Source organism: Mercenaria mercenaria, chromosome 15 (assembly GCF_021730395.1).
Source record: "Mercenaria mercenaria strain notata chromosome 15, MADL_Memer_1, whole genome shotgun sequence".
Classification (NCBI taxonomy): domain Eukaryota; kingdom Metazoa; phylum Mollusca; class Bivalvia; order Venerida; family Veneridae; genus Mercenaria; species Mercenaria mercenaria.
The window spans coordinates 44248440-44274485 of NC_069375.1; the positions used below are offsets into that span (position 1 = coordinate 44248440).

The 26046-nt window shown below is 36.6% G+C and overlaps 1 protein-coding gene across 1 annotated transcript; it reads right to left on the minus strand.

The window, feature by feature from the left end:
• Positions 1-437: 437 nt before the first annotated feature.
• On the minus strand, positions 438-24875 carry LOC123552719 (signal transducer and activator of transcription 6-like). The gene is made up of 14 exons (XM_053525138.1): positions 24748-24875; positions 23160-23318; positions 22472-22546; positions 20926-21250; positions 20309-20401; positions 19782-19917; positions 19481-19533; positions 18340-18461; positions 16115-16293; positions 13664-13843; positions 11650-11716; positions 11114-11235; positions 8839-9811; positions 438-8406 (listed from the first exon to the last, which is right to left on the minus strand). The coding sequence occupies exons 4-14, from the start codon at positions 20926-20928 to the stop codon at positions 8307-8309; spliced, it is 2028 nt and encodes a 675-aa protein (XP_053381113.1). The 5' UTR covers positions 20929-21250; positions 22472-22546; positions 23160-23318; positions 24748-24875; the 3' UTR covers positions 438-8306.
• Between the last annotated feature and the right edge of the window lie 1171 nt (positions 24876-26046).

Consider the following 26046-nt stretch of genomic DNA (forward strand, 5'->3'; position numbering starts at 1 on the left):
TTTGGTTTTTACCAATGCTATTTTAAGACTAGGTACAGGTACTGATAGCTTTTTTGAGACGTTTGTCCTTGAACATATATATTTCTAGTTTACTTTCAATTTTGGAAATTCCAAAGGGCAATAACTTGTGGATGTAGAATTATCTGAATATCAAGCTTGCCTATAATCATATTAATGCATCGAGCTGTGATGTTCGTCTTATTCATATAGAGTTAAGGGCTATCAAGTCAGATTTAACTTTGCATCATAGAGTCAAACATTAAAGCTGCTCATTGGAGAAGAACAAAACCACAAGAAATAGGCAAATATTTGGTGGTGTCCTCGAGGATCCTTGATATCATTTTAGAATATTTTAATGTATCTGAAACAGTGATTTTCTCAAAGTCATTGTGAAATCATTTCTCTGAATGTGTGGAGTGATAAAACTAACAAATAAATTTATGTTGTAAAAGCACTTTATTTCAAAGAAAAACTGAACAAAATCAAATCAATGCTGTGAGTAACACGAAAACATCTATACATTTGCATAATATGAAATTCAAGCAAAATGAGTGAAAAACTAACTGTACAAAATCAGATGACATGGTTATCAATAAATACAGAAAATAATTAGTTTACTAAACTATCATAATTTATACTCCCTTATTAATATCCTTGGGGTACTACATTTGCAAAAGGGGGCTGTTTCTTAAGACAGAATGTAAAGGTTATAAGTTGAATACAGCAGTTTTAAGATACTAATTTCTCGCTACGCTATAACGTTCGCTCGAAATTAATATCTTAAAACTGCTATATTCAACTTATAACTATCTTGTACAAATGCAGTGTTACTGGGCAGAGTCTATTAAATCATAACATTTAATGATTAATTAAATCTAATACATACAAGTTTGATGTGACAACTGTATGCGAAATAGATTATGGCCAGATTTGAAGTAAACGGAGCAATTCCATTGGCAGAGTAACTTGGGCGAAACTGTAAATATTAACTATTATTCCAACTTCTAATGAATTAATTTTAAAAACTCTAGCACTACCACATTACAATTATTCACTTTTAACCCAAACTATCACCATAACTTTAATATTTTTTATTTAGTTTAGGAATCCTAAATATGGGAGGAGCTAGCTAGCTAGGACATTGATTATGGTATATACGGTATGTCATGTGAAATTAAATGAATAGGTAAGAGAATTCGCTTACTTGACAACATGGTATAAAATACTTCAGTAATGAAAAAACGACACAGATCCCAATATAAACAGGTGGAAATATGTATAACTAACATTCCCTCTAGTACATTTTAGGCTAAATGTATTTTCTTATAAGTTTCACAAACATAGTGCTTAACAAAATGTATACATGTACATTGTATGTAATCAATGGGAAGGATTCAAAAGTACAAAATGAGATAGAAATAACTAATATATATATAAAACTGATAGCAGCTTTCACTTTAGGCTGCTAAACATTAAGTAGTGCTGATGAGACACAAATAAGATGGTGTACCCAGTGAGACAACATTATCCAGATAAAAGGCAAAGCACTATCCTTTAAACAGATCCAATTTACCTTTTTTTCAATTATTAAAGGAAACATACTTTTACTTTGTGCTGTTATTCTTATTCTTTCTTAGAATCTACTGACCGATTGCACCTAATAAATTTGATATAAAACTCTGTGCAATGGTAATATTTATTTAAACAAGAGGACCATGATGGTCCTGAATCGCTCACCTCTTCCCACATGATCCAGTTTTGAGTATGACGCCGTATTTTCTATTATTTGACATAGTGACCTAGTTTTTGAGCTCATGTGACCCAGTTTTGAACTTGACCTAGATATTATCAAGATAAAAATTCTGACCAATTTTCATGAAGATCCATTGAAAAATATGGTCTCTAGAGAGGTCACAAGGTTTTTCTATTATTTGACCTATTGACCTAGTTTTTTAAGGCACGTGACCCAGTTTCAAACTTGACCTAGATATCATAAGGTGAACATTCTGACCAATTTTCATGAAGATCCATTCAAGGGTATGGCCTCTAGAGAGGTCACAAGGTTTTTCTATTTCAAGACCTACTGACCTAGTTTTTGATCGCAGTTGACCCAGTTTCAAACTTGACCTAGATATCATCAAGATAAACATTCAGACCAATTTTCATATAGATGCCATGAAAAATATGGCCTCTAGAGAGGTCACAAGGTTTTTTCATTATTTGACCTACTGACCTACTTTTTGATGGCACGTGACCCACTTTTGAACTTGACCTAGATATCATCAAGATGAACATTCTGACCAATTTTTATGGAGATCCATTCACAAGTATGGCCTCTAGAGAGGTCACAAGGTTTTTCTATTTTTAGACCTACTGACCTAGTTTTTGACCGCACATGACCCTGTTTCGAACTTGACCTAGATATCATCAAGATGAACATTCAGACCAACTTTCATGAAGATCCATTGAAAAATATGGCCTTTAGAGAGGTCACAAGGTTTTTCTATTATTTGACCTACTGACCTAGTTTTTGAAGGCACGTGACCCACTTTCGAACTTGACCTAGATATCATCAAGGTGAACATTCTGACCAACTTTCATACAGATCCCATGGAAAATATGGCCTCTAGAGAGGTCACAAGGTTATTCTATTATTTGACCTACTGACCTAGTTTTTGATGGTACGTGACCCACTTTCAAATTTTACCTAGATATCATCAAGGTGAACATTCTGACCAATGTTCATGAAGATTTCATGAAATATATGGCCTCTAGAGAGGTCACAAGGTTTTTCTATCTTTAGACCTACTGACCTAGTTTTTGACCGCACGTGACCCAGTTTCGAATTTGACCTAGATATCATCAAGATGAACATTCAGACCAACTTTCATACAGATCCCATGAAAAATATGGCCTTTAGAGAGGTCACAAGGTTTTTCTATTATTTGACCTACTGACCTAGTTTTTGATGGCACGTGACCCAGTTTCGAACTTGACCTAGATATCATCAAGGTGAACGTTCTGACCAATTTTCATGAAGATCTTGTGAAATATATGGCCTCTAGAGAGGTCACAAGGTTATTCTATTTTTAGACCTACTGACCTAGTTTTTGAAGGTACGTGACCCAGTTTCGAATCTGACCTAGATATCATCAAGGTGAACATTCTGACCCATTTTCATGAAGATCCATTGAAAATTATGGCCTCTAGAGAGGTCACAAGGTTTTTCTATTTTTAGACCTACTGACCTTGTTTTTGGTGGCACGTGACCCAGTTTCGAACTTGACCTAGATATCATCAAGGTGAACATTCTGACCAACTTTCATAAAGATCCCATGAAAAATGTGACCTCTAGAGTGGTCACAAGCAAAAGTTTACGGACGGACGGACGACGGACACCGCGCGATCACAAAAGCTCACCATGTCACTTTGTGACAGGTGAGCTAAAAAAACAAAACAATTTTGTATGACCCCATGAAATTAGATTAGTTCTAGATAATAATATATTTTTTTCAGTGATATTTTCTTTCAAATTTTAATTATAATTCTCATGATTGGAGCAATTCTATATCTTATATCCAATGTTTATCTTACAATCATTTCTCCAAGAAAATCACCAGAATAGACCGGCTTGAAAATTACATTAAAATAAAAAAAAATTTTTTTTTAAATGTTTTTGCTATCAGTCATGAAAAAAACCCTGCCAATTTTGCAATTACCATTGCATATACCCAGCAACCAATTTGAAAAATTGTAAAACTGAACAAACAAGAAAACTGGTCAATAACATTGTAAACAGAAATAACATTCTTCAACAAATTTAAACATAACAAGCAAAAATCATACCTACATTAAAACAATTACTGCACAGCAGTATAAAATTAGAAATTCTTGTATCTTTGGAATGCGCAACCTCTTTAGAATGAACACTACAGGGAAGTCGCGGCCGGGGACACCACTGGGAAGTTGCAGACTTTGCTGGAAAGTCGCAGAAAATGCTAGGAAGTAGTGGACTTGGATGTCACAGACACTGCTGGAAACACACAGACACCAATGGGAAGTAAAAAGAGAGAGCTGAGAAGTTGTGGATACCACTAGGAAGCCACAGACAACACAGTGAAGTTGCAACACTGGGCAGTCAGGGACATTACTAGGAAGTTGTGGTCACCACTTGGAAGTCACAGACATTGCTGGGAAGTCAGGGACACACCACTGGGAAGTTGTTGACAAATCTGTTAGCTGAAAAGTGAAGTTGTTGTGGAGAAGTTTATTTACAAAGAAATTTGTCAACTGGGGATATTATCTGCTTTTGTAGAGGTGTGACCTTAACAAATGCAATAATCAAAATACTGAATACTATTTTGTAATGAATTTTAAAATCATTACAAACATTTTGAATGGTATATACATTTTGCAGCTGTAAAAAATGAGAAAGCTCATAACACAAATCTCTCATGAAACATAATGCAAATGTCATATGAGCCGTGCCATGAGAAAACCAACATAGTGACTTTGCGACCAGCATGGATCCAGACCAGCCTGTGCATCCGCGTAGTCTGGTCAGGATCTATGCTGTTTGCTTTTAAAGCCTACTGCAATTAGAGAAACCGTTAGCAAACAGCATGGATCCTGTCCAGACTGTGCGGATGCGCAGGCTGGTCTGGATCAATGCTGGTCGCAAAGCCACTATGTTGGTTTTCTCATGACACGGCTCAATTGTTTTCTGTATTTACAAAGAAACTAAACTCCTTTTGATTTTTACAAATTAAATATAACAAGAGGGTCATGATGACCCTGGATTGCTCACCTAAGTAATATGAGCTACATGTTTCAAATGTCAAACTGATGATAAAATATTAAGAAAGTCAGTAGGTCACATTCATGGCCAGTGAAATTCAGTTTTACGATTTGTGTGCAAAACTGTGTATGTCATTAAAATTTCAAGGCTGTATCTTAAAAAAAAACAAGAAAGTAGGTCAAGGTCACAGTCAAGTGACATCATATTACTTGGGGTCATCAGGTAATTATAATTAAACGGTCTTGGAAATAGGATCAGATGATTTTTTATGTATTTTTCCTATATAACTCACATAATAACTAAGTGACCCCAGAGCGGGGCCTCTTTTAATCCCAGTGGCATAATTTGAACAATTTTGGTAGAGGACTACTAGACAATGCATCATACCAAATATCAAAAGCCTAGGTCGTATGGTTTCAGACAAGAAGATTTTTAAATCTTTTTCCTATATAAGTCTATGTAAAACTTGGGACCACTGGGGCGGGGCAATATTTGACCCTAGGGGGATAATTTGAACAACTTTGGTAGAGGACCACTAGATGATGCTACATACCAATTATCAAAGCCCTAGGCCATGTGGTTTTGTACAAGAATATTTTCAAAGTTTTCCCTATATAAGTCCATATAAACCATGTGACCCCCGAGGTGGGGCCATATTTGACCTTAGGGGGATAATTTGAACAATTTTTGTAGAGGACCATTAGATGATGCAACACACCAGATAACAAAGCCCTAGGCCCTGTTATTTTGTGGACAAGAGGATTTTTAAAGTTTTTCCTTTCGGTTGCCATGACAACCAGAGTTCTGCATGGAATTCAATTCTTTGAACTGTTTTGAAAGGGGGCCACCAAAGGATCATTCCTGTGAAGTTTGGTGTAATTCTGCCGAGTGGTTTTCAAGAAGAAGATTTGTTTAGAAATTGTTGATGCACAACGGACATCAAGCGGTCACAATAGCTCACCTTGTCACTTCGTGACAGGTGAGCTAAAAATATCAAGAATTGCACAAAAGCCCTGCTTCAAAAACAGCAGAATATCTTCAAAACAACATTCATCACAGCTAAAAATAATTCATAGCACTACATGTACCTGTAAAAGTCTGAATAAATCCAGATTTCATCATTTAATAATTTATAAAATTGACATACACTAGTTTCACCAAGGTTTAACATTAAAAGTGTAATCTTGTTCACTAATTCAAGTAAGTATTGTTCAAAAACGATGTTTGAATTTGAAATAATATGTCCAACTCTAAACAGAAACATTATCAATACTGATAATATCTCAGAAATATCAGGTCGTAATTGTTACTTATAACCATATATGACATTTTCAGAACCCGCATATAAACGGCCATAACGAGAACATAAAGTCATAATTGTGAGACCCTGTTTACTGGGTCAGAAATTACATTTTGTTAATTATATATAAGGTCATATCAGTTATGTACATGTACAACCACTTTTTGGTCAGTTTTCGAAATATCTACTGATAGAAGAAAAAGTTCGATTTTTTGGTCAGTTTTCGAAATATCTACTGAAGATTAGAATTAAGGTTGTACTTACAACATTTTAAAATTGCATATAAGATTTATAAAGTTGATACAAGTAGGTCGTAAAAGGCAGAAATGACCTTTTATTATTGACAATTGTAAAAAGGCATACATACAATTTCTCAAATACCATCAGCTCAATAATTATAATATGATAAGCGGTACAGTCAGTATCTGAAAGCTTTGACTTTGGTGTAACAATATAAATATGAAAGTGTCTGGTGAGAAATCTGTAAAACAAAATACATGTATGCAGTATTCTTCAGCTTTCTTAAAAGTACTATTTTTCAAACTTTCATCTCTGAGAGGTCTATTACATTTTCTTACACAAAGCAAAATTAGTTTACAAACCTACTTAAAGATATTATAGAGATTTCAGCAATCTCAACAAATAAGATTTTCTTTTAAAGCAATTTCACATATACACTGAACTGAAGACAAGTACAAACTGGTACCATTTTTTTCATTTTGGAAACAGCTATAGCTTTCACTTTCAAAATGAATTCTTATCCAAATCTAAGCGAAAAAATGCAAATCAACAATTTTGTGGAAAAATGTGATCTTTTTCATCTTTTCAAACTGAATTCTGTAACTGAACAGTTTAATTTTACTTTTTGTTTTAAATTCAGCATAAATGTGAAATGGCCCAAAATGCGATCCAACTAGAAGATGCCTTTTTAGAAAAGTGCATGTCTCCCAAAATGCAAAGTAGTAGTAAGCAAGAAGTCATTGGGGACAGGAGTGAACGTCAAAAAGACACTTATGGTTGGTTGCAACCGGGATCATCTACTCCACATGTCCAATCATCACATGAAGTTTCAACATTCTGGGTCAAGTGGTTCTCAAGTTATGGACTGGAAATGGCTTTCCATGTTCTGGCCCCTGTGACCTTGACCTTTGCTCTAGTGACCCTAAAAACAATAGGGATCATCTACTCTGTAGGTTCTGGGCCAAATGGTTCTCAAATTTCCATGTTCTGGCCCCTGTGACCTTAACCTCTAATCAAGTGACCAAAAAATCAGTAGGGGTCATCCGCTCTATATGTCCTATCATACTATGAAGTTTCAACATTCTGGGTCAAGTGGTTCTCAAGTTATTGATCAGAAATAGTTTTCTATCTTCAGGCCCGTGACCTTCATCTTTGATCGAGTAACCCCCAAACAATTAGGGGTCATCTACTTTGTTAGCCCTATCATCCTATGAAGTTTGAAGGTTCTGGGTCAAATAGTTCTCAAGAAATGGATTTCCATGTTCTGACCCCTGTGACCTTGACCTTTAATAGAGTGACTCTAAAATCAATAGATGTCATCTACTCTGCATGTCAAATCATCCTATGAAGTTTCAACATTCTGGGTCAAGTGGTTCTCAAGTTATTGATTGGAAATGGCTTTCGATGTTCAGGCTTCTGTGACCTTGACCTTTAACATAGTAACCTGAAGCTCAATAGGGGTCATCTACTCCGCATGTCCAATCATCCTATGAAGTTTCAACATTCTATATAATAAGTGATTCTCAAGTTATTGATCAGAGATGGTTTTCCATGTTCAGGCCCTTGTGACGTTGACCTTTGATGGAGTGACCCAAAAAACAATAGGGTCGTCTACTCCACAAGCCCTGCCATCCTATGAAGATTGAAGGTTCTAAGTAAAGTGGTTCTCCAGTTATTGATCGGAATTAGTGTGTGAAGTCAGACAGAGAGATGAACTGATGGATAGATGGATATATGGAAAAGGATAAACCTAATTAAGTGCCTTTCCTAAACAAAAAATGCTTTAAAGTGTAAAAGCTTACAGAGTGGACTGCACTCTGTGACAAATGGACTGACAACCACAACAGAAACAACTTATCTCCCAAGAAATAAAGGGAGATAATTATGTACCAAGACAATGATCTAACATTTGTTAGGCTCCAAAACCAGAAGAAAGCCAGGAAACTTGTAAACTGAAGGACAGTCAAATCAGCTCATCATACCACTGCTGCTGGAATCTACTGTTGCAAATACGCTTGTGTCAATTGTTCCACTGTTCATTTCTTGCACTTCCGCTATTTCATTCTGGCTGTAATTGAAAATGTTTTAAAGTTATGTATGCATAAATCGTTATGCAGAGATACAGGGAAATTTCATTTGCTCAGTAACTTGAAAGCAACCTGTGATAACTGATAAAATGGTTAAAACTACCATATTTTCAAAGATTAAACTTAGTATAGAAATTAACAATTCCTTTTGTAAAAGCGAGTCTTAAACTTTGACTAATTCAATTACAATATAAATGATAAAACTTTCAATAAACTCATAATATCTTCAGAGGAATTAACTCTGATAACAGTATCTCTAAAAACAAAGGCAAAACTTTCTTCGAACTGACATTTTCTTTTGTAAATCAAAACTTAAGTCTTTTCAGCTCTATTGCTTAACAGCAGTTACAACCTATCCAAAAAAATTAAGAAAGGATAAATGGATAATGGATTTTAAAAAAATTTTCACCTACCTGAAATTGAATGCATCAGACATGCTTCCTGAAGACGTCAGATGGGGCGTGCCAGAAGTTGTAACAACTGGACATGCTGGTGCCGGGTCTATTTCTGTTGACATTTGTACACAGCCATCATTTACTACAGGAGCCATGTTCTGATCCAAGTAACTCTGAAGATACTTTAAAATGTCCGGTGTTGCGTTATTTAATATAGATAAAATCTGTGCCAACTCTGGATTGTTCTGTAGACTTGAAAGAACATCCTGCTGTTCAGGAACTGTTGACGTCACAGGCTCCCTTCTTTTAAACATGTTATTACCCATGGACACCATGTAAGGATCATCAGTTTGGGCTGGCAAGATCACGGCACTTTGCTGACCGTTTGAAACTGACGAGTGACAGCTGCTGTTGCTCTCGAGAGAACTGTGGCCGCTAAGCTGCTGTACAACCACTTCATTCGAGCCCGTTTCGAAAGAGACAACTGACATCTGACCATCGTCACCTTCGATCAAAATATGTGTAGCATCATTGCCGTTTCTTTGTGGAGACTGGTTTGTTGTGCAGGAACTAGCTGGGCTGCATATACCGTTATCCGACATGGGTAAACGATTCAGATCCTTGGAAACCGTAGTCGCGGGTAAGTCTTCTATCACCGTTGGCAACGAGTTTAATTTCGGCGAGCCTTGTTCGGACATATCCATTTGTTGTAATCCTCCCGTGTCTGTTGCGATTGGTGAACCAAGAACATCTTGAGATAAACAGTTACTGTGCGTGGAGTTTGCAGGACTTGGTGTCTGAGCGTAAAAAGGACTCATGGCTGACGGAGCAGGGCTCTGTGCAGGGTAGCAGGGACTTTGACCAGGGTAAACTGGACTTGGCACGGCAAATGGGTTGTTTTGGGGACTCGACACATCCAAGCTTCCCTGCTGTAATATTTTTGCTATGGTTGGATGATTCACACTCACACGAGGCTTCTTTATTTTAGCAGCTGTTTAATGGAGAGAATGAATACATATCATCAGAATTTTAAAGAAAATTCAAAGCACAACTTAGGGCATCTATAATTATGACCTCTAAGTTTAAATGCAATACATATCTGCCTCACTTACCTCTGTACTCATATCAAATTCATCAAACTTGTTAACAATATCTTAAATTAGATACATGTACACATTAACTTTCAAACCTTGACTGAAAATGATAGTTTAACAGAATTGGTTTAATACCATTGGGGAAGTAAGAGTAACATGTCTTAGATCATTTATATATTAATGCTAAGATTTATATAAAGACACAAGTCTGTGCAGTTTATGATACTGAAATAGAATACACAGAATTCTTTTAGTCACGGCAAGATTAAAATGTACTGCATCTTTTGAGTTAACTAGACATTACAACAAATATAAGAACAAAAGCTGTTTGTAAAACACATATATGCCCAACATAATGGCCAGTCAGAGGTAACGTGGTGGGTAATTTTTAGGGTCGGGTAAGGTGTGACACCATGACCATCTGGCCATCAAAACAGTTGTGGTCACTTGACCACTGGGAATCATCTTAAAAAATGTTTCAACTGTAGGCCCAACAGTCACTAGTTACTGACCAAAACACTTTTTTCACACTAAAGGTCCCTGTGACCTTGACCTTAGACCCCAAATAATATAAAGGATCATGTACTGATTACAGGCAATTATCCAACAAAGTTTAACATTTGTATGCTAAAGCATTGTACAGTTATTGACCAGAAGCCATTTTCAGTCTTGAGATCCCTGGGACCTTGACATCTGACCAAATGACCCCAAAGAACAATAGGGATCATTTACCAATTGCAAGCCATCATTTCTTAATGTTTGATGGCCATAAGCCCAAGCATTTTCTATTTTTTTAATCAGAAGCCATTTTCAGTTTATGGTCACTTTGACTCACTGACCCTAAACCATTAGGGGTCATCTACTGGCCAAAGGCAATCATCCTACAAAGTTTGAGAGCAAGGGCCATAATTTCTAACTGCCTGGGCCGATTTGGCTAGTTATCGAACTTGGCCGAGGACTTATTGGCAAACGCATTTTGTTTAAGTTTAGTGAAGATTGGATGTTCGACTGAGTGTGGACAAGATTTGTGACAGACAGACAGACTGACAGACACACACACACACACAGACAGGAGTAAATCAATGTCTCCCACACCACTGTGTGGTGGGAGACATAACTAGTCCCCAACAAATATTACGTTTTGTAGGGGGGTGCGGTGACTAAAACCATATAAATATACTCAAGCTCAAAATACTTACCAGGAAGGGATGGTCCATTAAAACTGAGTGCACTGTTGAGAGGTGATGATGTGTCTATGGTTTCTATCCCAGAATCCACAGAAGGTGAACGAGCGTGCTTTCCACAGCTTATCTCAAGAGCACTGAATATCAGAAATAAAAGCAAAGTTAGCTTTTGGTGTAAATAATTCTGCATGGTCCAGATTTCTGACAAATCATTATGTATTTCAGTCTATGGTTTAGTCAAGTGGTTAGGGTGAGAGCCCCTAAATCAAGAAGTAATTGGTTTGAGCCCCTATGAGGTCATGGTCATGTCTTCTTATGGCACCAGTCCTGGTTTTACCAGGAAGAGGACTCAAGAGTGATTCAATTATGCTTCAAGTTTTCATCACAATCAAGCTAAAATAAGTTAGAACAAACTAGTAATATAAACTTAACTAGTCATAGCCTCTACTCCATATAAACAGTTGGTTGGTTGCATGTCTGACTGAGGCCAAGCAGGGGTAGCTGAATTCAGAGCTCTATGCAAAGATCTAAAACTAAACTAGCATACTTACGCAAACTGTTGGTCAAGATGAACTACAAAAGCATCCTTAGTCCCTGTATAGCCGGGTACCACAGCATCTATGATAGGAATTAAAACTCAGAATTAAATCATTTCATCCTGAAGAACTTTTTTATCAACAAGTTCTGGAGATCAATGATTTCTGGGTTACATTTATTTCACAAATTGACAGAAAACAAGCAAGTTTCATGTTATTGAGAATTTATGCTTATAAGTTATTCACATATTTTTAGTTTAAGGACATGCAATCCTTGCGTGTATCAGTGCTATACACTGGGCACGTTAAAGAACCAGGCTGTCTATTCGCAACGAGCTAGGCTAAGTTAGCCGGACAAGCCTGTATCTGATTTCTGATCTCTCTGTCGTGGGGGCTTTGTCTCACTCTGTCCCTCTGGTCAGATCGCTCTGTGTCTGTACTAGTAGAGGATGAATTATGCGCCCTGTGTGGCTGCATTTGAACTATGTAAAGCGCCTCTGAACGTGAAATTGATCATGAAAAGGGCGCTATATAAATCTGGTATAATAATAATAATAATAATAATAATAATAAATAATGCCACCCTTAATTATTCACAACTAAATTATGAATAAGAGAGTTATACTATATTCGGAACAAGAGCTCATCGAACACGAAATGCCCCCATTGATGCATTCAGTGACTGCACAAGGACAGAAATTATATGCTCACTGTAAACAAAAGTTCCACTGTTCTGGTTCAATGTGACCTCGACTTTAAATCTATTGACCTCAAAATCAACAGGGGTCATCTGCTGGTCATGATCAACCTCCCTGTTAAGTTCCATGATCCTAGGCCTAAGCGTTCTCAAGGTATCATCCGGAAAGAGTTTAACTGTTCCGGGTCAATGTGACCTTGACCTTTAGCCTACTGACCTCAAAATCTATAGGGGTCATCTACTGGTCATGGCCAACCTCCCTATCAAGTTTCATGATCCTAGGCCCAAGCGTTCTCAAGCAATTGTTTGGAAACGGTTTAAATGTTCCGGGTCACTGTAACCTTGACCTTTGACCTTCTGTCCTCAAAATCAATACGGCTCATCTGCTGGTCATGATGAACCTCTCTATCATCTTTCATGACCCTTGGCCCAAGCATTCATAAGTAATCGTCAAGAAACTGTTCAACTGTTTCTGGCCAATGTGACCTTGAACTTTGACCTAATGACCTCAAAATCAATAAGGGTCATCTGCTGGTCATGATCAATCTCCTATCAATTTTCCTGATCCTAGGCCCATGCCTTCTTACCGCCCAGAAACCATTTTACTGTTCCTGGTCACTGTGACTTTGACCTTTGACCTATCTGATGGTGATGACCAACCCCCCTATCATCCTTCATGATCCTAGGCTCAAGCCTTCTTGAGTTATCATCCGGAAACTGTTTAAGTGTTCAGGGTCACTGTGACCTTGATCTTTGACATAATGACCTCAAAATCATTAGGGGTCATCTGCTGGTCATGACCAACATCCCTATCAATTTTCATGATCTTTGGCCCAAGCGTTCTTGAGATATCATCCGGAAACCGTTTAACTGTGACCTTGACCTTTGACATACAGATCTCAAAATTATTAGGGGTCATCTGCTGGTGATGACCAACCTTCCTATCAACTTTCATGATCCTAGGCCCAAGTGTTCTTGAGTTATCATCCGGAAATGGATTGGTCTACATTCTGACCGACCGACAGTCAGAACGACTGACCGTCCGACATCTGCAAAACAACATACCCCCTCCTTCTTTGAAGGGGGGGGGGCATAAATATAAGCAAAAGTAAAGGCATAGTGTATAATTATACCCAATCTTCAGAATTCAGGTAGGTCAATAATATTTCAGTTTGGCCAATAGAAGCAGAAAGGAGACTGAGATTCCTATCAAACATTTGAAGCATTTTTCCATACAATAAGCCAGGCCTTCAAAGAAACTGCTGGTGAAATCTTGTTTCAGGTATGATTAATACCAAACTTGATATATAGTTTGTAAGCTTCACCAATTACCTTTATCACAGTATTTGTCGAATGTTTCTTCCCTGGTTCTGTCCCCTGGATAAAGGTACTGATATATTTTCCCTGGTTTGACATCATGTGTCATTTTCAAGATGTTGGCAAGGTTTTTCTCCTTTAATTTCTTATGTCCAGCAACATCCATGTCATAGATCTTCTTTTTCTTACGACCATCTGAAAAACACAAATTGTACAATGTTTATAGGGATAATATACTGTGATACAGAGAAAAGAGAGAAAATTTAGATGCCTGCTATCGACAAGTTTGCACCCTTATAATGTATGAACGATCTGCAAGTTTACAATTGCTGGAAATTAAAAAAATAATAATTGGAAACAAGAGCTGTCACTAATGGTGACAAATGCGCCTTGACCTTTGACCTGGTGACCTTGACCTTTGAACAGGTGACCCCAATCAGCATTTGAAGTTTGAAGGTCCTGGGTGCAGTGGTTCGCGAGTAAAGTGCCTTCATGCAAAAAGTTAACATTGGCCCCTGTGACCTTGACCTTTGACCTGGTGACCCCAAAGTCAGTAGGGGTTGTGTACTCAATAAGTACTATCAGCATGTGAAGTCTGAAGGTCCTGGGTGCAGTGGTTTGCGAGTAAAGTGCCTTCATGCAAAAAGTTAACATTGGCCCCTGTGACCTTGACCTTTGACCTGGTGACCCCAAAAACAGTAGGGGTTGTGTACTCAATAAGTACTATCAGCAAGTAAAGTTTGAAGGTCCTGGGTGCAGTGCGTCGCGAGTAAAGTGCCTCCATGCAAAAAGTTAACATTGACCCCTGGGACCTTGACGTTTGACCTGGTGACCCCAAAGTCAGTAGGGGTTGTGTACTCAATAAGTACTATCAGCACACGAAGTTTGAAGGTCCTGTGTGCAGTGGTTCGCGAGTAAAGTGCCTTCATGCAAAAAGTTAACATTGGCCCCTGTGACCTTGACCTTCGACCTGGTGATCCCAACGTCAGTAGGGGCTGTGTACTCAATAAGTACTATCAGCACGTGAAGTTTGAAGGTCCTGGGTGCAGTGGTTTGCCAGTAAAGTGCCTTCATTCAAAAAGTTAACATTGGCCCCTGTGACCTTGACCTTTGACATGGTAATCCCAAAGTCAGTAGGGGCTGTGTACTCAATAAGTACTATCAGCATGTGAAGTTTGAAGGTCCTGGGTGCAGTGGTTCGTGAGTAAAGTGCCTTTATGCAAAAAGTTAACATTGTGACGAACGAACTAACGAACGAGTTAACATTGGCCCCTGTGACCTTGACCTTTGTCCTGGTGACCCCAAAGTCAGTAGGTGTCATGTACTTAATAAGTACTATCAGGATGTGAAGTTTGAAGGTCCTGGGTGCAGTGGTTCGCGAGTAAAGTGCCTTCATGCAAAAAGTTATCATTGTGACGAACGAACGGATAGATAGTTGAAAACTAATATGCCTCCCTTCGGGGCATAAGAAAAACAAAAACTAGAAATGTGTCACCGACACAGATGCCCGCTCAACATGAGAAAGGTCACAGGCATGGTACTGCTCACAAACTAAAAGAATGACTCTTGGCCCTATTTTTTTACAAAAAAAATATTGTAGGAAAACCAGAAAATTTAGTAAAAATTGGCTAAGTTCAACCAAAGACTGTGACCTTGACCTTTAAGATAGTGAAATGGTTGTTGCGCGTGACACATCATCTATCCATGCATGTCAAAGTTATGGACCGGACACAAAGACCGCATTATCAGTATATATGTAGTGAAAACTGGCTAAGTTCAACCAAGGACTGTGACCTTAACCTTTGAGCTAGTAATTTTAAAATGGTTTTGTGCATGACACATCGTCTATCCATGCTTTTCATTTGTGTCAAATTATTCTGAAATCGAACCATGCATCTCAAAGTTATGGCCCGGACAAGAACACCATCCTTTCCCAAACACACACACACACGGACAGGGTAACACTATATGCTCTCCCCCACCCCCAATTTTATGGCGTTGGCATAATAAACATATATGAAGTTCCCTGACATTCCTCTGATTACATGACACAGCTGATTTCCTGACAGAGACATTGCAGAATAAAATTAAAAGCAATAGGTATAATACATTAGACATTTTCTGAAAGGAAAGGTGGTTAATTTTTCTGATAAAGATAATCAAAACTTTTAAAAAGTTCAGTAAGTTTCTTAAATGCAAAAACAAATACACTATTTTTCAGGAAAATAATTCAGAAATATGGCCTCCTTTACTCATTCTTACAGAAAACTGACCACTGAAGGCCAGATAATAATAAAATTCAATTTCCCTGATAATCCTTGACCTCTAAGTGTTTTGGATTTCCCTGACATTTCCAGGGAGTGTTGGAACACTAGAAACCTCTACAGCAGAAGTAAAATGTGCTCCACACAATGTTTCTAGTGGACAGACTGACCTAATCAAAATCAAGTGTGTAAAGACACCTACCTATTTCCTCCTTTATAATGAGTACACAAGCTGTAAGGTGTCCAAAAACACTTTTCACACCCTGGCTGTCTGTTATATTCTGGTCAGAGAACCGGAGCAGGAATGTACCAGATTTACCATTCTTACATCTCTTCAATTTTTCCTTGGCTTCGTCTTTGCTCACAAATCCCATGATCAACCTAAAGAATGTCAATGAATTACTTTCATGGAGATGGAACTTTGTGGTTTTTGGCCAAAATAGCCATATTGTGTCCATAAAATTACTTTATTTTGTAAACAATCTAAGAGCTAATTCTACATAGATTTTTCTACTAGCTAACTGCTATGAATTTATACAAACAATATTAAATTTCCTACAAAAAGTGATTAGTCTCTTGTACATTAAGCACAATATCCAGTGCAGTCAACAGTGAGAAAAAAAGTTTGTATGTTGTACAGGAAGTTGTCATCCTAAAGAGATTTAATTTACATACTGTTACAACTAATCTAGAGGCAAAAATTTAAATCTTACATATGTGCAAAGAAACGTAACAGATAAAAATGAATCATAACTTAATGTTAATGATTTACACATACTGAAAATAAAAAAAAAATGCTCTAATCTATAATACTTTGAAATCATTTATATTCATGGGGGACTTGTTTATGTGGCTGAGAAAATGCAAGAAATAAAATCCGAGAAAATGCAAGAAATTAAATCCATGGAACAAGTAAAATTCCAATTCATTTTATACAAACTTTGTTTGCTCAAACTCATCTTCAGGTCCCATATAAATATCTATATAATGTATCTTGTTGACCAGGCTCAAGCTACCGACAACTGGAATAAATCTTGCCTGTCCCATCTGAATTCGAGTTAACGAAGTCTGACTGTATCAAGTTTCGAAATCCAAAAATTCATATCCCCCCAAACAAGAGCTGTCTGTAAGACAGCAGGCTCCACTATTCAGTGATTTGACAGTAAAATGAACATATGTCTCAATAAGAGACCTCTACTTTAAAAGGAAGATACTCCAAGGGGCATAATTCTGTCAAGAACACAAACTAGAGTTATTGGGATTGTTAACACACATGCAGACGATGATGGTAAAAATATATTTTGAGTTTCAAGTCATAACCTTATATAGTATCAAAGTTATGTCCAGAAAATAAAGATTGTCAAAAAAATTAAGTATGAAATGGGCATAATTTGGTCAAAAATACAAGTCAGCGTTATGGAGATTGCTATCACTCATGCAGATGATGATAATAAAGATACATTTCAAGTCTCAAGTCTTTATCTTATATTGTATTAAAGTAACACCAAGAAAGTAAAGATTTCAAAAAAAATTTAAGTATAAAAGGGGCATAATTCTGTCAAAAATACAATTAGAGTTATGGGGATTGTAAATACATTATAAAGAAATAATTTTAATTTCAAGTCATTATTTTTTAAAGAACCAAAGATATGTCTATAAACAAAGCTTAAACAAAGCAAAAAATTAACATGAAAATAATTCCTAGTATAACAACTTTGTGACCTTGACCTTGGGTATAATAGGCCCAGCCCCTGCACATACTTTGATTGTATGCTGGACAATGTTCATCTGAACTTACAGTAAAATATAAGCAATAGTAACAAAGATATGACTGAAAAGCAAAGGTTGCCGAAAAACTTTAACCTTATAACTAACCTAAGTATAACACCTTGGTGACCTTGACATTTGATATAATGGGCCCAGCCCCTGCACATACTTTTGTTGGATGCTGGACAACATTTATGTGAAATTACAGTAAGATATAAGCAATAGCAACAAAGATATGACACAAAAACAAAGGTTGCCGAACAATAGCGACAAAGATATGACAAAAAAACAAAGGTTGCCGAAAAACTTAAACCTTAAAAATAACCTAAGTATAACACCTTGGTGACCTTGACCTTGGGTATAATGGGATCAGGCCCTGCATTTACTTTGTTTGTATGCTGAACAATGTTTATGTGAAGTTACAATAAGATATAAGCAATAGTAACAAAGATATGACAGAAAAACAAAGGTTGCCGAAAAACTTTAACCAAGAAAGCTCAAGCCGACGCTGATGCGAGTAGAATAGCCCCCCTATTCTCCGAAAAGTGGAGCTAAAAAGAGCTTTTTTAGCCCAAAACAGGAAATCTTGTTCCCATGAAATTAAATGATTTGACACTGTTTAGAACAAAATATTATTGATGTTAATTACGTATTATTTACCCATCTTTCCAGAAGTTGAGGAGATATTTATCGAGGAGATTATAGATTCCAATAAACCACTTCCAGAATGAGAAAGTCAGCTGTGTGTTATCATCGCTACTGTCCGTCTTCTCCAATTTATCCTGTAAAATATGCGTAAATGTTATCTGAAAACAGTTTTATCAATTAATCTACAAATTAATACTAGAAAGAAAACAAGTTAGAAATGTTTACACGTTGAGTTCAACAGCTTCAATGCTGTTGCATTATATCTTTATAGCTCTAGGTCTCGCCAATGTGGGATTGAGCCTCGACCGTGCGTTAAATTCTTCATGTGAGGAAGTCATCCAGTTGCCTTACAGAAAGTTGGCGGTTATACCTACTAGAAACCCTCTCATGATGAAATAATGTTATAAATGTATGTGTGAACTTTTCTGATAATTTCTGCACTTTTGTTATAAATGTATGTGTGAACTTTTCTATTAATTTCTGCACTTCTGTTATAAATGTATGTGTGAACCTTTCTGATAATTTCTGCACTTCTGTTATAATTGTATGTGTGAATTTTTCTGATAATTTCTGCACATCTGTATTAAATGTATGTGTGAACATTTCTGATAATTTCTGCACATCTGTTATAAATGTATGTGTGAATTTTTCTGATAATTTCTGCACATCTGTATTAAATGTATGTGTGAACATTTCTGATAATTTCTGCACATCTGTTATAAATGTATGTGTGAACTTTTCTGATAATTTCTGCACATCTGTTATAAATGTATGTGTGAACTTTTCTGATAATTTCTGCACATCTGTTATAAATGTATGTGTGAACTTTTCTGATAATTTCTGCACATCTGTATTAAATGTATGTGTGAACTTGTGTGAACATTTCTGATAACTTCTGCACATCTGTATTAAATGTATGTGTGATCTTTTCTGATAATTCTGCACATCTGTTATAAATGTATGTGTGAACTTTTCTGATAATTTATGCACTACTTCTGCTTAGTGTGAGCTTTTTCTAATATTTTCACACCTTTGTTTACAGTGTGAACTTTCCCAATAGTTTCACATTTATGTTTGCAGCCTGAACATTTCTGATAACTCCTGCACTTCTGTTTTATATGTGAACTTTACTAACAATTTCAGTCATACTTACAAAGCAGAATTTCTTTAATGTAACAAGCTCGTCATCTGGAACATCTCCTCTACCTGAAAATAAGATGTCACAGTATTTTCAGTTACAAATGTGCCAAATGAGACTTACGCAACAGTACATAGCTATATAGATAACTCTCAAAGTGTGAGTCACTCTAAATTTGATAAAAATGACAGTAGGAATATATCTGCAATTTGTATCACAATCATTCAGGACTGTCACATTTATACAGGTTTAAATATCAAGATAAATAAGATTCATACTATTAGAGAGACTTAAAAAAATTACATGCTCTTCTTACCAAATAATCTTCTTTTAAGGTGATTTATGTTTTCTGCAGTCAGTCTCATGGGGCACAGCTTCTGCATCTTGGCCTGTAACATCTCTGCTACCTCGCACCATTTCAATGGGTGACATTCCTCAATAGGAAGACTGTACTGTAAAGATAATCATACATGTTTCTTTTTTTAAAATCACTTTAAGACACATTCTATCAACAAATTTTGTATTTCGTTTTCTAAGGTTTAACAACACTGTCACAGTTATAGGTCATATGGCAGCTAGTGCAGGAACTCCATGCATTATTTCATCATGGGCAGGCACCTGGGTAGAACTACTAACCTTCCATAAGCCAGCTGGACGGTTTCTTCACAAGAAAATTGATGCCAGGGTATTTTCAACAAACAGTGATTCCAAGACAGCCACCATAATCACCTCGCTTATTATGGAGGCCAAAGAAGTACCTGAAATGTCTAGAGATGTTGATGTCAAAGCAAAGGGTAGTATCCAGTAGATTTTTGAAAGACAAAGAAAAATAATTCAACTTACTATATCTGTACTATAACACTGCCACATTACAGATGCTTGGCTCAGGCAGCCCTGATTTGCTCCTGTAGTCACCACTAGGGGGAGTGACATCGTCTGAAATCATACATGTCATATATAATTTGTGTGTCTGATTTGGGTTTAACGCTGTTTTTTCAACAGTATTTCAGTTATGTAATGGACGGCAGTTAACACAACCAGTGTTCTGGATTCTGTACAAGTACAAACCTGTCTTCCGCAAGTAACTGCCAACTTCCCCTCATGAATCAGAGGCAGGGGCAATTGATTTCAGACACAATATCTTTTATCAAATCATTACGGAGAACATACGACCAACCTGGCGATCGAACTCAAGACCCTGTGACCCATAGATCTGCGTTCTCCCTATTGAGCTAAGCGGGAGGGTAATCATATAATATTATAATTAGCCTCGTGTAAGTGTAAAAATAATGAAGCAGACTCAGTTGTCCACAGTTCAGACGCTAGATTTAGTGACTAGTCCCGAGTTGAATCCAATAAAATCTACTGCATATAAAAATTTGCGGTTATCTATCGTAATTACTGTATTCAGTGAAACTAAATTGCCTTAAAAATATGCCCTTTTGCAGTAATATAATTACCATGTACTCATAGCTATTAATTGTTGTGCTGAAAACTATGCGACTCTTCTCCTCATGTACTTGTTTCCCTGTCTGGTTGCCATGACGACTGAATTTTCCCTTGAAGTGTAAAGTCTGGAAACACGCCTCACATTTATCTTTCTTCTTTCCATTATCGAATTTGAAAACATTGGACGCCAAGTGAATTTCCCGCTCATCAATCTTGTTTTTCAAGGACAGAAGGTCAACAGTGTTGTCATGGCAACAGGTATTTATATCCTCTTCAAAAACAAACCTGGCTGTTACCGTCTCCAATCTTTCTGGAAAATTCTCTGCGGCAAGTAATCTGCAATCAAATAACATTGTTTCAATACAAATGTTTAGGTTTTGTTTTGTCTCAAATAAAAAGAACAACCTAATAAATATTTATAATCATAGTATCCAAAGAACTTTCTAGGATCTAACAAATATATATTTGACTGTACAATCAGTAATATTCCTGAAGGGCTATTTTTCATGGATTTGTTGGTCAAATCAATCCATGAAATTTACCCCCCCCCCTCCCCCAATGAACAATTAATATTCTTAACCATTTTATGTTCAAATATCGAAATATACCAAAACAATCATCAGGAATTCCTTTCTGCCACACACTGTTCTGTTTCACTTACTAAATACATAGTAAATATCATATAAACTTAAATATAATAACATGCTGCCTAAATCATGAAGGCAATTTCAAATATGTTTTCATTTTTGCATTTTTTAAAAAGCAAATGCAATCTTTGGTCAGCAAAACATATAGATATTAAATCTATCTGTAGGCCAAATTTCATTTGAATCTTTCCATCAAACCAAAGTTATGGCACAGACATTGCCTTTTCTATTTTAAGTAATGGTGCCCCTGGCTGAGGGCAAGCAAACTTGAAACACGGGTTCTGCAAATCATTTTGATTGATGATCACTCCATCTCAGTTTCATCAACTTCCTTTTATTTAGGAACTTAGAAGAAGGATCCAAAGCAAAGTCTAAGGCTCAAATGATGGGGCTGACATAGACTGAACCTAAAATCTCAAACATTTGACCTTCAACCTGTCACCCTGATGCTGGGCTGGCAAAATTGGAACATGGATTTTGCATGTCATCTCAATGAGCTGATATTTTCACCCCAAATTCATGAATACCCTTTAAACAGGTGTAGACACTATGGAGCAGACATTTAAATATACCTTTCAATGTCAACAAAACTATATTCTTTCATCTCTGATAGGGGAAAACATTCTTTCTACAATCTGTCTCAAACTCTGTAGTTAAACATAATTGTGCTGCATCATGAGAAAACCAACATAGTGCATCTGCGACCAGCATGGATCCAGACCAGCCTGCGCATTCACGCAGTCTGGTCAGGATCCATGCTGTTTGCTAACGGTTTCTCTTATTGTAGGCTTTGAAAGTGAACAGCACAGATTCTGACCAGACTGCGTGGATGCGCAGGCTAGCCTGGAACCATTCTGGTCGCAAACGCACTATGTTGGTTTTCTCACATATGATATATATATATACCCACCTCACAACAAACTTTGGCAGATGTTTCTTGTCCACCTTGATGATACAGCTTTCTTGTTCTGTCACCAGGAATGTGCTATAAATATAACATCACATCTTATGTCAAACTAAAAATGCATCTAATGGAGACAGATGCCCATTGTAAAACAAACACCGCTAATCCTAATTAACAGCTTTTGAACGAATGGATCTTTAAAAATTTCCGTATGCATAATCATTTACACAATCACACATGATCATTAGTAAAAGTTTTACCAAATTCAGTTTTAAAATTATTGTAAAATTCAACAAAATCGTTTCTGGATTTATTGACAGCTGAACTATGGGAATCTAAATACATTATTCTCTGTTTTGAGTGAGAAATAAATTTTGAGAGACAGCCAAAACAGAAAACTAAATACCAATAACATGAATTATTTTTTATTTGTGTAAATTGTTTGATGAAATTTTATCATTTTTAAAATCGAAATCCATGAATTTATGACCCAACAAAATCACTGTTTTGGAACTACATACAGCTGTATTTCTTCAAGTATGGAATTTCAATGTCCCTTATAATAGTCAATTCTTTCTGTGAAGGATTTTTTTGCCCTAGTAGTATATTTCTAAAACATTCCTTTTTTTTCCAAGTATGAGTCAAAACTGATTATCATTGTCCTATTTCTCCTCACTGGCTTATAATAACATACCACTGTAGTAACTGTGTCAGCAGAAAATTGAAGTTTTCCTTGAATTCTTCCAGTTGTTGAAACTGTGTCTTATCTGCCTCTATTGAAGTGAGGATGTTGTCCCAGCCAACGAGATTCACTTTTAGTATATCATAAATCAATCTCCCTGTCTGTGCACACCTGAATATAAAACCTCTACAGATTGATTCATCTATACCGTAACATGGGTTTTCCTTGATTTCAATGTACTGTCAGATCTGTGCTAAAGACCACCTCTAAAGACTACCTCTGAATAAAGACCACATCTGAATAAAGACTACCTCTGAATAAAGACCACCTCTGAATAAAGACTACCTCTGAATAAAGACCACCTCTGAAAAAAGACCACTTCTGAATAAAGACCACCTCTGAATAAAGACTACCTCTGAATAAAGACCACCTCTGAATAAAGACTACCTCTGAATAAGACCCCCCTCGAATATAGACCACCTCTGAAAAAAGACTACCACTAAAAAACCTGCTTATAAAGGCCACTATTTCAACTTCTCAATAAACCAACCATTATTAGTGTAGATTTACCTCTGTTTAAAGACCAACTGTCCAACAAAGACCACTTGTTTTCATTTCCCAAGGGTCGTCTTTACAGACAGGTCTGTCTGTTTGTAAATATATATATCACCAAATTTCATACATAATCTTAAAGAACTCCAAAGGTTAAAGTGGATTTTTTTTTTTTTAAAGTTACCCTCATTTATTTTTTGAATTTATCATAAAAAAACTATATGCTTCCCTTTTAAAAAACATTTTTCCCGCCATAATAAGTGGGAAAATGCAATTTTGACTTCACTTGTCCATCAGCTTCACCAGTAACTCTCAAAATACTTCACTCTGGTAGAATAAAAGCTACTACCCCCAAGAAAAAAATTCAAAAATAATTTGAAATGTGTACTTTTTTAAAAGTTTTGTAAACCAAAAAATTTATTTTCCAATATAAACTATATCCAATTTTTGCCTTAAAGTTTAAAATATCTCAAGATATCTTCAAACTTTCAGAAAGTATACTTATATCTCTGCAGATCTGTCACAATTCTTGCAACATGCTCTTTGTGTTCTTGCAGTCAACAACTAAACATTGAAAGTGAGAAGCTACTGAAAGTGAGCGATGGCTTGTAGTAAAGGTGTTGGTTGCTCAACTTGGGATTGTGGGTTTCGAGTCCACTGGGAACAAGACCATGCCTCTTAAATAGGGAAATCATTACGGGTTTTTTTCCAGGAAGCAGATAAGAGAGTGGTTGAAATAACCTCGAGGCTTCCATCACAATCAAGCTAAAATAAATTAGTATAAACTATATGAGCCGTGCCATGAGAAAATCAACATAGTGGGTTTGCGACCAGCATGGATCCAGACCAGCCTGCGCATCAGCGCAGTCTGGTCAGGCTCCATGCTGTTCGCTTTTAAAGCCTATTGGAATTAAAGAAACTGTTGGCGAACAGCATGGATCCTGACCAGACTGCGCGGATGCGCAGGCTGGTCTGGATCCATGCTGGTCGCACACCCACTATGTTGGTTTTCTCATGGCACGGCTCATATGTTGTATACTCTACGTACCACGGTGCAATCCTTGTCAGGTTTGGTGATGCTGCCAGTTCCACATACTGTAGCTTAAACTCTGTCTTCCATTCATGTACACCTTCAGCAAGTTTTGTTTACGAGGTCTATCAGTAGTTCATAAATTTTCTCCAAACAGCCTGATCACCTCCTGAACACAAAAGTACAGCTGATATGGTACATAAATTTCAACTCAATTGAACAGAAAATTGAAAAAGTTTGTAGTAGAGGGAATTGGATGAATATTATATAGATTGCAATGGTGTTCCACAGAAGAACAATTCTGTCCTCTGTCTGCACCATCACTTGGAGGCAAAGCAGAAAAATTTAACAAGAACACGGAGGCCACCATCGGTTAAATTTTATAACAATGAAACCTTAACTACCTTCTTGAAAAATGTTTTCTTTCTTTCATAGTTTTAACATAAACTTGATTAGAAAATTCAGTAAACTTCAAGAAATTGGTTCAAACTTCATTTTTCCCTATTCTGATTTGACAAATTACACCAGTTTGGAACAATGGTCCTGGGTCTTGCACAAAACGTATCATACTGTAACAGGTAACATCTGTCACTGCGAAAAATATGTGCTATACGGGAGTAAAAACGGCCCGTATATGTCTAATATACGAATATCATATAAAAGGACCTTTCCTGAAAGTATGATAAAAAACTTACGCCTTAAACATATTTTTGGACCTTGACAATCCCTAACTTTGAAACTGACATAAACTGTTGAAACTTATTAATGCTAAGTATGAATGAACGGATCCATGTGAAAAAAACCCTGAATGCCCAAATTTAAAAGAATACAGGATTCCCGTATAGGGAAAATGTTCCATATACGGGAAAAATGTTTCCGTAACGCCCGTAAATAAGGATTTATACGGAATGTGTACCTCCTGTATACAAACCTTTTTCGCAGTGTTCCAAGCAGAGTTTGTGCTGAGTAGAGTTTTGTGCCAAGTAGTTTTACGGGCTTGACAAGAACAGATTCTGTAACCTTTTTGACCTCCAAATTTGCCCTTTAACCTTGTAGCTGCTTAGTGTTTGACTTTAATGAGGCAAAAATACCAAGACAAGTGTTAGCAAATAATTGAGTCAATGACTATAACCCACTCGCTAAAACAGCACCACAAAAAAAAATCTGATTTCACAATTCAATAATTATTCATTTCATGTACACTTACCTTTTATTCAATGAAGCTTAAGTTATTAACAAAAGCAGTTTATTCAATGAAGCTTAAGTTATTAACAAAAGCGGTTTATTCAATGAAGCTTAAGTTATTAACAAAAGCTG